General features: G+C 48.5%; 1 protein-coding gene across 1 annotated transcript; it reads right to left on the bottom strand.

Annotated features, from left to right (window-relative positions):
- Positions 1–2,164: 2,164 nt before the first annotated feature.
- LOC104620830 (exportin-6-like) lies at positions 2,165–12,141 on the bottom strand (the record flags this gene model as incomplete). The annotated part of the gene is made up of 10 exons (XM_010287155.1): positions 2,165–2,505; positions 3,456–3,686; positions 4,731–4,829; positions 6,487–6,648; positions 7,073–7,244; positions 7,718–7,832; positions 9,164–9,319; positions 10,434–10,623; positions 11,423–11,569; positions 11,997–12,141. Coding segments are annotated over 10 exons (1,519 nt in total), but the record flags the coding sequence as incomplete, so codon positions are not given.
- Between the last annotated feature and the right edge of the window lie 2,406 nt (positions 12,142–14,547).

The following is a 14,547-nucleotide window of genomic DNA, read 5'->3' as shown; positions in this document are numbered from 1 at the left end:
GAAACAACAGATCTGCTGCGTGCTTTGGCCCTGGTGGGCTCAGCCAAGGCAAGGGAGAGCCCCTGGCAGCCCCCAGCCCCAGAGCGGCCCCTCAGCCCCGCTCTTGCCAAAGACTTTTTCCTGGCCAGAAGCTGGGGACACCCACCCAAAGAGGGGGTTCCAGGGGGTAAAAGGCCCCTCGCCCCTGTCTGCTGCACCAGGGGTGAGGGTACAGAGGAAGGGGTGTCTTTGTGGAAGATGAAGACAGATGGAGATAGAAATCGGGCACCCTTGGATACATATCCAGAGGGCTTCAGGTGATGGCTGGCAAGGGAGAAGGAGCTTCTAGCAGAAGGGCTGGAAGGTTCCAGCCTGGGCTTTGGCCACTTTCCAGCTGCTGCCCTTGACCAAGGGGAAAACACACCCTTTCACCCTCTGTCAACCACACGTTTTGCAAGCAAGGGAAGCAGCACCAGCCACGGCACCGTGCGGGGTGGGGAACCGCGCCAGACAGATACCACTGCTGGGGACAGGTTTGGAGCCTGCACCGCACTTTCATACACCTAATAACCACCAGGAAAAACAAGGACTCAAAGTTTCAAGTGCAGACAGCGACACCCAAGTTACTCCAGAGCCAGCGGCAGGTTCGGGTGTGCGGGAGCTGGGTGCTTTTCACCCTGCAGTCTGGTTCCAGACCATCACCCACCTCCATGCTGGTCTTTGCACATCCGTGACCTCTGCAGAAAGCGATTGCAAGGACCGTACCCGGTGAGGCACGTCCTCGGCCAGCTGGACTCTGGTTCACAGGCAACTTTCAACTGAAGCTGCTCACTGCAGGGTATGGAAATCCAAATATCAAACTGGTCCCAGTTCAGAGAGCCTGGATGTATGGCTCTGTCTGTATGCGGGTTATCCAAACAGCATATGTTATCTCCAAACAGCAAACACATACATCGCAGGACGTTTTTCACAAAACTGTAACTAAAGGAGCCATGGAGCAAGCGCTTCTGCGCTCCAGCTCACCCTTGATACCTCCCAGCTGTCCACATGCTCATCTCACTCAAATCCACCTCTACAAATGTTTATGGCACACACAAACACCTCCTCCAGGCTTGCTCCCTTCAGTGACCAGTGCTGTTCCCGCCAGGCAGCCCTTGCTGCAGCTGCCCTGGTAACCCCAGAGAATTAAGACTGATTTAAAGCTCTATACTAGCTACCTGACTTCAGAGGGGAAAAAAAAAAAACCCACACAAATCCTTCCCAGCTGCATGATCAGAGATTCACAAGCCCCACAAAACCGGGTGCTGTCTGACTGGCGAGTGGGATTTTAACCTTCTGCCCAGATGCCACTGTTGGGTCACTCTGGCCTTCAGCTCGGGTCTCCTATGATGCAACGCCATGAACGTTAGGAGATTTTCTTCCTGCGAGGCAGCTCTTGATCCATTCGGACAACAGAGCCCTGGGGGAATAAACAGATCACCACAACAGGTAACAGAAAACACCAGGGAACACAGGTGGTAAACACGAGTGAGGGGAGAGTGGAGAAAGAAGCCAACACTGATCTTGCACCAGCTCAGCACAGCACTTTTCAAGAGCCAACGGACTTGCTGGGAGCTGGGACAGGGCATTTCGGCACCCAGGGTGCAGTACGGGCAACGCAGACACCTGCTGTCTGTCCTCTTGCCTGACTGCAGAGAAAGGTTTGCAGATCGCTGCCTGCAGCACAAAATGCTTTTTGATCTACTGGAACAGCTTGGTGACAGGCAGGCCTACAAGGAAACTAAAACAAGTTACAAGTTATCTAAAACAACAAAGTAAGCACTTTATTTCCATTAAGCATGTTGTTTTAGTATCACAATGGAATGATGAGAAAACGTTTAAAAAAAACCCCAAAAAAGTCTCTAATCCCCACAAACAGCGGGGAGGTTTTCAAGGCAATTTAAAAACAAAGGGAGTGACAGAAGTGCCAAAACAGTCCCAACATCACGAGTCTCCTCCTCCGAGAGCTGGGCAGGGGCAGGAAGGTGGAATGACACGAAGGTACGAATGTCTGAAGTAGTCTTTGGCGCTTCTGCCTCACGTTTGATACGTACATGATCTCTCAAGACGACTCCACAGAAATCTCCGGATGCAACAAAGTGCTACGTTAGTAGAACAAAACCCCAGCAAGAGGACTTTCCGTACAGTTGAGGCGCCCTGCGGTTGGGCGTTAAGACACATCCTGCAGACAGTGACGACTCCATCTGGGGGCCTTTGGGTTGGGAAAGGGGCGGGGGGGAAGGAAGCGTGGTGCGTGAATCCGAGAAGATGTGCCCATGTGCAAGACACCGCGTCCTGACAAAACCAGGGAGGAGAGAAGGTGGTGGCAAAATGAAACATGGATCCGTTCCCTACAGTGATCAAAACACGAGTCCAGTGCAGTAACTATAGTTTCACAGTTCCAGGGGGCAAACTGTCATTGCAGAGTCTGTAGTAACGCAGGTCATTCACCAGTCTGTGCACATTCTGGGTAAACGATGGCAGATCCTGGAAAAGATCAAACACCACATTGTACTGCAAACAGAGCGATACCTGCAAGCACGGTCTTACAGCAGAGAACAGAAAGGAACCGAGAGGGCCAAACACGTGTATTGTCACACATGAGAGCAACAGACCCCTTCTCCCAGAGCCTGAGCCCAGGAAACCCCCATTTCTGCAGCCCCCGTAGCAGGAGCAGAGACGGCTCCACACAGAGCGCTGACTGCGGAGATCTGGGTTCTGCTCGCGGCAGCGGCGCCTCGGTGTGCCGTCAGGTCACAACATGGCCACCTGCAGCGGCAACTGCTCACTGCGTTCCTGCCAAGGCTCCTGGGTGCCACGTCCCCCATAACAAGGGCCAGTTTTCCTGAAGAGCAGTCCGGTGAATTCTCCCAAGGCTCCTTCCCTGCCCTCAACCCTTGGTTTCATATCCCCTCCATCTCCCATGGGAGAGGAAACACTCAATGGTCAAGCAAGCTTCAGGAGATGGAAGCCACAACCTGCTGCACTGCCATGATGTTCCACAGGGAGGTTACAGACCCTCCGCCCCATCTGCTTCACATTCATGTCGGGGGGTTTGAAAGAATCATGAGCCATTGCGGCTACTCTGCTGTTGTCTTCACTGTAACCAGGTCACATCTGGCCAGCAGCTGGAGCAAGACTTTGGCAAGGATCTCAGTGTCCCACTCTAGGAAAATGTCTGTCTACCCCTATGAAAACTTCCTCCAGGAAACATATTCCCTAACTCCCACAGCATTCAGCAGCCTGAGAGATGAGATGGCAGCTTTGCTACCTACAGTGGAAAATCCTTGGCTAGGCATTGCTGGGTATGGAAGGGACGGTGCCGCCTCAACACGCCGCCCTGAGCGGCTCACGGCTGCCTGCCAGCGCATCCTAGGAGAAAAACTCTGCGCGACCTGGGAGTACCGGCACTCCACCGCACCGCTTCCCCTCCTTACCCTGTCCATTTTGAAATTCCTTCCCAGCACGTTTTTCTGGTTTGAGTCCACGCCATCGCAACTGGCCAGGAACTCGGGGAGGAAGGCAGAGTAGAAGCCATCAAAGTCCACTGAGGCCATATTGTAGGTGGCAATGCCAATCTCCTCCTGCAACAGGTCATGCGACTTGTGGACAAGCACCTGAAGTAGCACGTTCACAAACTGGAACAGCATGGTTGTCCGGAAGATCTTCTGCACAGTGAGAGAAGCACAGAGTTAGGAGTCTTCACACCAGCAATTCCCCCACAAGAGGGGCCACAGCAGCCAGCACACAGCTTTGGAGGTACAAACCCCGCGAGGTCAGACCAGGCAAGCGAGCGTGGCCGCACAGGGCGCTTCAACACCAGCAGCTTCCGAGCTATCAGTGGGGTCTGCAAACCCTTGTGAGCACAGAGGTAGTTTTCCAAGCCAAGCCCACAAATGGCTACAATAACCTAAATTAATATCAGCTTTACAGCTAACGGTGAATTTCGCTGCACTTACCTCACGCACCTGACCCGAGTTTTTAGCATTGGCATTTAAGGAAAACAAGCATCAAGTCCCGTTCAAACTCCAGCCAGTTTTAGCCTTGCACAGTGCTCCCGAAAGCCAGGGAACCTGGCTAGCTGCCTGAAAGCCTGCAACAGGCAGCTGTTAACACGATGGGCCGTCCTTGAGTTGTGACCACAGATGCAAACCTGAAAGCTCTGCTTTCACAGGCTAACCAGAAGGACAAGACCCTGCATTCCAACTTCAATCCTTCATGACAGCAGCTAACAGGTCTAAATTAGAAGGTCTGGAGGATGGGTCTACACGGCAGCGATGGAGACAACCACTTGGCAGTGACCGACTGTAAATGCTAGGTACACTGCTTGCTGATCCAGATGAGAATGATGGAGGGACTCTGCCACCTCTGTCCCACTGATGATCCCAGCTTCTACTTCCTCAGACAAATCGCACTGTCACTGTGCGTGTCCTTTGCTTTCCCTCATCGTCACAAGAGGGAACACATCAAGGCCTTGCTTTGACTGACTAGAGCTGGGATCCCTCCTCTGACCACTGCAGCTGTATCGGGGAGGTGGTAATGCCGCTCTGACCAGCAAGGTATCCATTGGGATCACAGCAACCAACCAAAGGCTGTGGCATAAAAGCCCCCAAATCCTGACCTTCAGTTTAAAACTGAAGTCTAAAACAGGTCTTGGAACAGCACCCACCTATTACCACGCACCGAGTGCACACCGGTCAATGAGGACCCACCTTGTGGTACAGCTTCTGCTTGGTGTTCAGCGTCTCCAAGTAGAAGAGATTCTGCTTGAACAGGTGAATGTCAGGTTGCAGGAAGGACTGGCCAAATGCCTACGAACGAAGCAGAATTGAAGGAAGGGAACTGATATTACAATGAGTATCAGACCTGCCAGGCAGAACAACATCATTTTCACCCTGACACCAGAACAAACCCCTGGGAGCTTCTGCTGCTTCTCAGTGCAGCAAACTAGTAAGACAGGCAGTTAAGTCAACCATGCTGCTGCCAGACCGACGGGAATCAAGAAACTTCGGTGGAAACGCGTTCATATCCTTGCAGAACAGTTGCTAAGCTGGGTCCGTTGGGAACAGGCAGCCAAGCCTGTGTTGAAGAGGAACACAGATTCTGAGCACGGCTCCCTTGGCAGGCTCATGAAGGATTTGGCTGTTTCTCGGCGATGCTACCTAAGGTAGCGCAGTGCGCATGAACAAAACCAGAACACACGCGCAGGTTTTGTTCTCAATCTAGGTCAAGAGACAAAGGTGACTGGCGGGTGCATTTAACGTGTTACTGCACTACATTAGAAATAAGTTTGAGATGGGAGCCGGAGGCTGACCTGGGCATTACAGAAGCAGGAAAGAGCCTAGGAAAAAAATTTGCTGGACCCTGCAACTAGTCTGGTAGGCCTGCAGAGGCTTCTGTACACAGGTAGGCAGCAGAATTTTTACCAGTAGCTGCTCCAAGGCATCACAAACAGAGGAGTTTATTTCCCCATATCAGCCATTTATTGTTAGATGGACAAAAATGGCCCAAGTTCCTTCAAGACTGAGCCATTTCTGGACCCAGATTTCCTGTGGAAACCAGCACCCAAGCTAGCAATCTCCTCAACACAAAAGCTCCCTCTTCACTTGTGTATCAGAAGGGATCCAGTCTCCATGGCGGGGCAGCTCTGCAAAAAGTCCTCCCACCTGAAGTCTAAGCACATGGCCCTCCGCTCCGGCGTTCACTGCCCTCGGACGAGCAAGCCCTACTCTGAGGTTGCAGAGCATGGTGCAAACATGCTTCTGTTTACACTGCCACGGGCTGGAGGTGAAGGTACTCCAGTAACAGATTAGGAGGCTGATTTTTTATCCCCTGATTGTACTTTAAGTTGCACTACCTGCTCTGGGGACAGTTCTTACATTTAGGAACTGCACGGGAACTCATTTGGCCAAGTCTGATTTAAGTAACTTGTGGAATACAGTCTGTTATTCTTAAAAATTTGCTGCCTCCGTGTACGTGTTAGCATACTGCCTCTGCCTTCCCTATTCCCGAGGCCAAAGCCTATATGGTATTATCCCACTGACCCTTCCCTACCAGATCCGATGGTACAGCATAGAACAAGTCCATGTAAACCAAAAGACACCTTGGTCTCAGGAAAACCTTCCTGCACTGACAATTTGTCCTAGTGCTAACAAGAAGACTCATAACAGAAGTAAATGGGTCAGCATCAGCAATATATTTTTAGGTCCAGATAAAGGATGAGGCATGGAAAGGAATTAACGTTCCTTCCTTGCTGCTGGCTTCCCCGCTCAGGTGAGGTACTGTGCCTTGTGAGCACATCAACAAGACTGCTCTGCAAGTACTTTGCTTTTCAGCGGTTCCTGAAGGCAAGACTTCACTCAAGACGTAGTCAAGCCCCCACAAGCCACACGTTTAACGCACTGCCACCGCCAGCATATGCTCCATTGTGGAAAGGGTTCTGGCAAACCACGGGAGCAGCCGAATTACCTGCATAATGGCACTGAACTGTGCTTCGTTCTCCATCTGCTCTTCTGCTACTCCTCTTTGGACACTAGCCAACACGCTAGATTTGAAGAAGTACCGCCAATTATGGTGGAGGACCCGGAAAAGCAGCTCGAACAATTCTGCTTTCACATCAGGAGATGAGCGCTAGGAGGAGAGGAGAACAAACAACTCTAAGCAGGCTCCTGTGCTGGAATCCCACCCGTGTCCTGGATCCCACCACTAGCAGCACCCTGCCCGCTGGCCACCCAGGGCAGCATTTTGCAGCCAAGGTACCAGAGCATCAAAGCATTTCCTCCTAAGGCAGACGCCAAACTCCGCAGCTGTTGGATCATGCTAAGAACACGTCATCGAGTTTTGAGTTTGTCCTCCCGCTTTGAGCACGTCCGTAGTTTTAGCCTCTTTGACAATGCCTGACAAAATCCTCCACCCACACTGCTTCCAATTCCCATTGCCTAGTCACCCGGTTTTCCCTGCCCAGGGACTGACATTTATAGGTCTTGGAAAGCCAAAAGCTTCATCGCTCCCACACCCCCAGCAAGGCCTTCCCTTCCCCTGCTTCAAGCCCTACCTCTGCAATGATGGGGTAGACCTGCTCCATGCACAGCGAGATGACGCTGGGTAGAAAAGGCTTGAATACTTGGCCTGGCTCCTGTACCACCACTTGCAGTATTTTCAGAAACTTCTCCACCACCCGACAGCCAGTGCTGCCCTCATGGAGGATGCTCTCTGCCAACTGCTCTCTATGACAAAAACCAAAGTCATTGCATAGGAACTTTCCCAGAAATCTGCATGCCTACCAAACTTAAAGGCAAGCAGGCAGTGCCTCTAAATTTGCTCAGCTAATACAGACCAAGTATGTTAAGCCACAGAAGGGAGCTAGGTTTTGACAGACCCCCTTCCCCAACAAAAGCGTGAGAGATTGTTGGGGCACCCTCAGATCTTGCGCAGGAGCCAGCAGGCAATGCGAGATTCCAATTCAGTATAACACGCTTCCAGAAAGCCCGTGGGAGAGCTAAAACTGCACGATGGCATGTATGATTGATGTGCATTGAAGAGTTTTCCTCAGATTTAATCCTGGGATGTGACAAGATCTGGACACGCTTTGAAGCTGAAAACACTACACTCTTTAGGGGCAGGGACCCATGGCGTGAGCAGCTTACCAAGATGAATCATCCCGAGGGATAAGAAAGAAGTGACCAACATGGGACAATACCTGGTGAACATGTTTAGGAAGGTCTGTATGATCTGCTCCGTGAAAGGCACTCCCATCTGCACCCTCAGTCCTTGAAATAGAGTGAGGAAGAAGCTCAGCATCTCATCTGTCACATCTAAGACAAGAACAGGAAAGCAAAGAACACGTTAAGGTAACATTCAAATGCATCAGTAAGTCTTCTACGTTATATTTGCCCCTCCTGTACAGGGAACCCTATTTACTTTTGGAAGTTTAGCAGCAGGGTTGCCATTAGAGTCTGAAACCAACAGCTGGTACTACAGGGCTTAAAAAAAAAATACATATTCATCCATTTCTGAAAACTGCCCAGGATGACAAGTACAGGCAGCACCAAACAACTCGGAACAAATACGATACTATCACCAAGGCCCTTAGTCTGGTCTGCCTACATGGAAAGCTCTGCCGACGGTCTGGGCCGATCTCCAGCTGCTCACTGCTCGTACAGGGTTAACAGGAAATACAAGGAAATCCAAAACAGCCACACAGCTTGGGGTGGCTAGGAGGCAGAATCCAGCTTTTTTTTTTTTTTTGGCAGGAACTGAAGAGACCCTTCTGACTTCAGAAGTCATTTTCAGCGCGTGCTTCTGCGGTTAACTGATCAGCACTGCAACTAATTCTTCATCAGTCCCAACATGCCTTAGTGAATAACCACGGTAAGCTGAAGCTGCTCAACTCCTCCTTCATAAAGCCTTTTAGAAGCCAATAAATAGCAGTTGCATGAGGCTGCTAGCCTGCTCCAAAGACAACAGTTCACTGGAATCACAGCAGCAGCTTGCTGTCTTGGATCCTCTCTGCACTTCAGCTTTGTTTTGCCTCCCCCATGCCTGCTTCACTGAGAAAATCCCACCTAGCTCCAAAAGTTGTCCTGGAATGCCTTGCTCTTCGTGCGAGAAGCTGCTGTAGCCTTGGGCATTTGAGCTACCTCGATGTGATACAAAATGTAAGTCGCTGGCCACAAGATTGCCCAGCAACAGTCCTGGTGGTTACACCTCAGGAGCCTTTCCTTTACAAGAGGGGGAAAAAAAACCCCACATCATTGGACCTAATCTGATGAGATCTTCTACTCTTTGTCTTCAAGCTCTGGAGAGAATGTAAATGGCAAACATAGCCAGACAGGGTGTTTTAAAGGGGGTTTTTTTGTGCTCAGGATCAGCTCCATTCTTGTTTCACTGCTGAACACAACACAAGGCACCTCCATCTTCTGGAAGCGTGACAAACCTCCATGCCTGTATCCTAGATGGCAGAGAAGATCTCCCTTTCCTGTTCTGATTCAGTCCAGCTCACCCAAAAGTACAGACTCATGCTTAAAGGACATCAAACCCACACACTTCACAGGAACACCACCACGATTCTACGCTGATGGACTTTGGATGTTATCAGTAAGTCATAAAGCTACTCACAGTATTAAAGCCTGTCCTATGGTTATACCTGACTGATGAATGAAAGCTGGGAAGAGGGCTAGTGAGACCTGCACGGATTCTTGCAGCGACTGATAACAGATCTGTCGAGACTTGGTGGATTCTCCAGAGATACTTTCTACAATATCTTCTAAAACGCTGAGTGTCTGATGGATGATTACTTTGGCTGCAAAATAAGAGAGGTGATACTTCCTGCATGTGTCAAAGCCACTCAGAGGCAAGAAATGAAGTCAAGTTCACATACACAGTAAGTAAAACAACCTACGAGGCGGCACATACAAACCCAGGCTGGAGTAAAAAACGTTCCCAAGTGCATGTTCACACTTTAAACAGGTTCGATTAGGTCACTGTCACTACTCGCTTTCTTAAGTTATACACGTTTACTGCTCTACAGATGCACCCACTGCTCAGCTACTCAGGTGAAGAGGCTGAGGGGAGCTGTAAACAATATTATTCACAATACACTAATGCTGAAGAAACACTAGCCAAGAACAAAGCAGCACGTTACGACAGCAAAATATACTGTGGATTTCTGTTTCTGAAAGTAACAGCCGATAAGCTAACCCAAACACCGGGAGAACTTAACCGGCTCAGTTCAACCCACGTGAGCAGTCTGCTGGTATTTTCTCGTGAGGAACAACCTCTCCTATGCTCCCTCCCTGCACACAGCTGACTTCTGACTTCTTCTCAGAAGCTGTGACACTGCATACTTCTAAACAATTTTTAAAGCAATTAAAAAAAAAAGACACATCCCAAAGCAGTCCCAAAACGTACAGAGAAACTTCCAAATGTCGCTAGACAGTTTCAGTTCAGGGCTCTTCTCCCCCATGTATAAACCCTCTACAGTACTTCCTAAGTCCAGAAGAAGTTCTTACTTTCCCCCTTAAGTTTTTATAACCATAAGCTTCATTAACACTGCCTCCAGCCAATGTTTCTACTATAGCATCCCACCATTAGGCTGTTAAGTATTCCTAATGCAATCACTGCTATTCAAAGTTTTATCACGAACTTGATCCCACCTTCCCCTGTCTGTCTCTCTACTGAGAAACACAGTACTTTGATGGAAGAGTTTAGAGGCAACACAGGGTGAGAGTGCCCTTTACACACCCACAAGAGAAGGGTCTCTCAAAAAAAAAAAACCACCCCACAAATCGCTCCTTTCCTGTCCTCCCCATATACTAAATACAGTTTCGCAGCCAAAATAATTACTGGCGAAACAGCTTAGCAGTTCGCACTGCAGCTGCCAGAAGACAGCACACACCAAGAAGCTTGGTACTTACTGTCCTCCAGCTGCACCTTCCTCTGTGGCAAGATAGCGTTGGATTTTAACTGGCGGTATTCTCTCGTGAGGGCAGAGATCAGGCTGGCGTGGTTGGTGGAGCGAACTGCCCACTGCTGTTCGCTCTCTGGAAGATTTGGCCAAGGCAGCAACAATACGTTTGACAGTGCTCTGCACACCAGCACCTGGGCCTAGAAGCAATGAGATGTTAAGGAGAGAGACCAAAATTTTACCGTGTTTGCTATTCACTTGATGCTAGAGTCCAACCCTAGCGTGACATTTTACAGCTGTGCAAGACATCCAGCAGCTCTCACTGTTTGAGGAAAGAGTTCAATAGCAGAAGGTGAGCCCACGTGAAAGCTAGCAGCTCTGCAAGGTCAGGGAGAAGCAGAGCTCCATGACTTAAGGGCTGGAACCAGCTCCCAGCTCTGTCAGCCCCTCCGTGCAACCGTTTCTGTTCTTCATATTCATAAAACAAAGATGATATCGCTTTCATTACTCCTTGTCTGGTTTACACACCAAGCTCATATGCTTGTACAGCACTTCATGCCTCCATGCCAGCACACAATACAACCGTATCTCAACCTCCACTGAGGCTTTTCAGTACTTCTGTAGTATAAATACTAATTTGGAGTGAGGTATGTGGAATGCTAACGTTAAGTTTCACAGAAAACTCTTTCTGTATGTCACAGACAACATGCCGGTACTGTAAAGATGACACAGAGTCACAGACTGTGTCAGCAAATGAGAAAGGAATAAGATCTAAGACTTGCAATAATGTTTTTCCTTATGCTGTTGGTTGAAATAGGTCACTGACAAATGGTATCACTGGGACTCCTGGTCCCAGTCCCTTCTCTGTACTCCACAGTACAGAGAAAACTGCTGCCCCACACTTTTCTTATGTTATACCTTGATACCTCGCTAGACAAAGAACTGAGGCACAGCTTCCCCAGGACCTAATCTACATTCTTCACGTTTGAGACAAATCACCTTATCAGGAAGCCGCTGAGCAGAAGTGTCCGTGATCCTGTTGAACACCTTCTGTACTGCTGGGATGCTGATCAAGAACACCGGTCGCACTGTGGTGGCTAAAGAGACTAGCAGGTGGCATGCAGACAGCAGCAACTTCTCCTGCACCTGAAAGACAGGATGGTCAGGCTGCCCAGTAACACCACCACACAGAACCAATACGATGCAACACTGGCGTCAGACAGCACAGTGAGCTGCCATCACCAGGTTTTTGCAAGCAGGACAGTTTTGGTATTTATTTGCCAGAGCACAGGTCAGTTCCCTTAACACTCTGGAAGAGAATTCCCTGCTTTCAGACTGAGTTTATATGCCAGTAAGTTTTTTTACTCTCGTAGTAGCTTGATGTATAGTGCTATTTAGAATTGCTCTTGGTCTCACCCTAAACGAGACATTTGCTGTGGCGCTGGCAGACAGACATCCAGCTCCATCTGTCCTGTGAATGTCTCCTCATTCACATCAGGAGCCACGGTGTGGTCCAGAGTAGAACACAACAGCACGGCTGCTTGAGAGCTTCCTGCTCCACTGACGAAGGTACCTTAGAGCTGATGAGGGGTGTGATTGCCTCCAGAGCAGTAGAGACGAGAGAGATGAACTGCTCCGGGTTCTGCCGGTGAACTTCGCTGTAGAATTGTGCGAGCCAGTGCGCGTAGGCTTGCAGCGCTGCCAGGGACTGAGCATGGCTGTGGAGGAGCAGAGCAAGGGTAAGAGACGTATATGGGACAAAAGGACAGGACAGCTGCAGAAGGGCACAAGCCCTGAGCATCGTGGGTGCTTTTTTCTGCGAAAGAACACTGGTATTCTCAAAGCTGGCAGTTTTTTCTTTAAGAATCATTTAGTAGTCTAACTTAATCATAAGCCAAGTTCCACTGGCAGCGATGAGAAGATAAAAGTTGGACTACACTGGCTTGGGAGGACTGTTGTGCCAGACAGCGTTAGGTAAAGACTACAAAATGGCATCCTTAGCTCCTTCCAGAACTCTTTAAACATCGCATTTAAGTGCCTGAAGAGGTCTGGGATCTCTGCTTAGGCTTAGAAAGTCTTGTGCTGTTAAAGCTAAAAGCGATGTGTAGTGGCCTTCCGATTCTGACTTCTCAGCTCTCTGCAGGAACAGGCACAAAGACCAGAAAGCCATTCACACAACTGGAAAGACTGCAGAATGGCAAGTGCCATGACAATCTAGTCTCAGGTACTCCTACAACCACTTCTAATATTCCCCAGTCTTGCAGCACAAGATTCGTTTCACATGCCTACTTGATTAGGGGGCAAGTGAGGGACAGAGGGTAAATCTTTTGGCATCTAGTCACACACAACTGTCAGTCTATAAAACACCTTGCCCGATCGCAAGGATCCTATCTAACCAATCCTTATTGTGCAGATTTTACTGAAAAGAGGAGTCTGTGAACACCGATATTGCCTCCAAAAATAAAGGTTCTCCCACATGGGCGCATGAGCATTGAAGTAGAAGTGTCAATTAACATTGACACCATAGTGACTGCATTAAAGGTCTCAGTCGCCTACAGCAGGCAACTCCCAGGTCTGCATCAACCACCCCCTGAACACCTCTGTTTCCCTCAACAAGTCCAGGGGTTTATGCACAGTGGGGAAAAAATAAGGAAGTCTAAAAAAAATAAAAATTTTGCCTTTAACGGCAGGTTGAAGGTTTTTTGGTTTTTTTTTGAATCGACACTGCCTTAATATCTTGTGTTCCCCCCCTAGTATATTTATTGCCTAAACTCCTCCTCACTCTCCCATTAACTGAGCACAGATGTATTCCTTGTGATTATGTTAGTTACATGGCCTAAAATTTTTTTCCTTTGTTCTGGACCCTGTACATTCGAGACTTAACGGTGTTCTGTAACTGGACTCCTCTATTAAGCAACAGTATTAAGTCAAAGGTATAAACTGATACAATTTTTTGAGTCAACCTACCAGTCGGTTATATCATACTTTATAATTATACTTTTGACACAGCACCGTATCAAGATTTTTGGGTCAGGACACTTCTTTGGGATTACACAGACAGGTGTCCTCCAAATGTTTGATAACGTAGCTGTCAGGCTAGCATTAGAAAATGGATCACAAATGAAAAAAATGGATCAGAGAAGCAGGACAGAGAAAAGGATGAAAACCCCTCACTAACAGATCATGGAAAAAGCCTGAAATTTTTTTTCTTTTCTGGTTGAAAATAAGAGACCATTAAAAGAATATCATCTGCACAAAACTCACTGCTAGTAACTTGGGATTATTAGGAGATATCCAGGGACCTATACAATAAAATCTAGCGTGGGTTTTCAAGGAGCTGCTACACATGCAATCACAAACTAGAAGAACAACTTGACGCATTCACAAGGATAACCTTAAATTCTGCTCACAAAACACCAGCTGGCAGGAAAGAGGTTTGCACTATACAACCGCTAAGAATGGAAGGTCTCGAAAAGGCTGTCACAGAGTGGTGTTCTATTACTTGCAGCATCAAGATTTCACACTTGATGACAACTTCTGGATCGAAGGCATTAATTTGTTTCAGAAATGGCTTGCATAGCTGGAAGGTATATGTTTGTCTTGGAAGCCAAGGACTTGTAACCCTGTACTAGGAAAAACATATTTTACCTGAGCCATAGATCTGACTTTGGTAGCAAAAAAATCCATAAACTGGACCTACATACCGACAGTGGATCCATTTCTTAAAATACAACTACTGTAATGCTTATTTTGCCACTTAATTATACTGCAGAACTAAGCTTTTACAGCTATTACTACAGGGCAGAATAACAGTTTGCTTTTAGAGCTAATATAATGGGCGTTTTTGCATACAGTGGGCATTTTCGTAAAATCATGGAACAATTTGGGTGGGAAGGGACCTTTCAAGGCCATCCAGTCCAACCCCCTGCGGTGAGCAGGGACATCTTCAACTCAAGCAGGTTGCTCAGAGCCCCGTCCAGCCTGACCTGGGATGTGTCCAGGGATGGGGCATCCACCACCTCTCTGGGCAACCTGGGCCAGTGTTTTACCACCCTATTGTCAAAAATTTCTTCCTTATATCTTGCCTGAATCCCCCCTCTTTTAGCTTAAAACCATCACCCCTT

The sequence above is a fragment of the Phaethon lepturus genome, unplaced genomic scaffold (assembly GCF_000687285.1).
Source record: "Phaethon lepturus isolate BGI_N335 unplaced genomic scaffold, ASM68728v1 scaffold775, whole genome shotgun sequence".
NCBI lineage: Eukaryota > Metazoa > Chordata > Aves > Phaethontiformes > Phaethontidae > Phaethon > Phaethon lepturus.
Note: the sequence above shows the minus strand (reverse complement) of the source record. Positions and strands in the feature narration are given on the sequence as shown.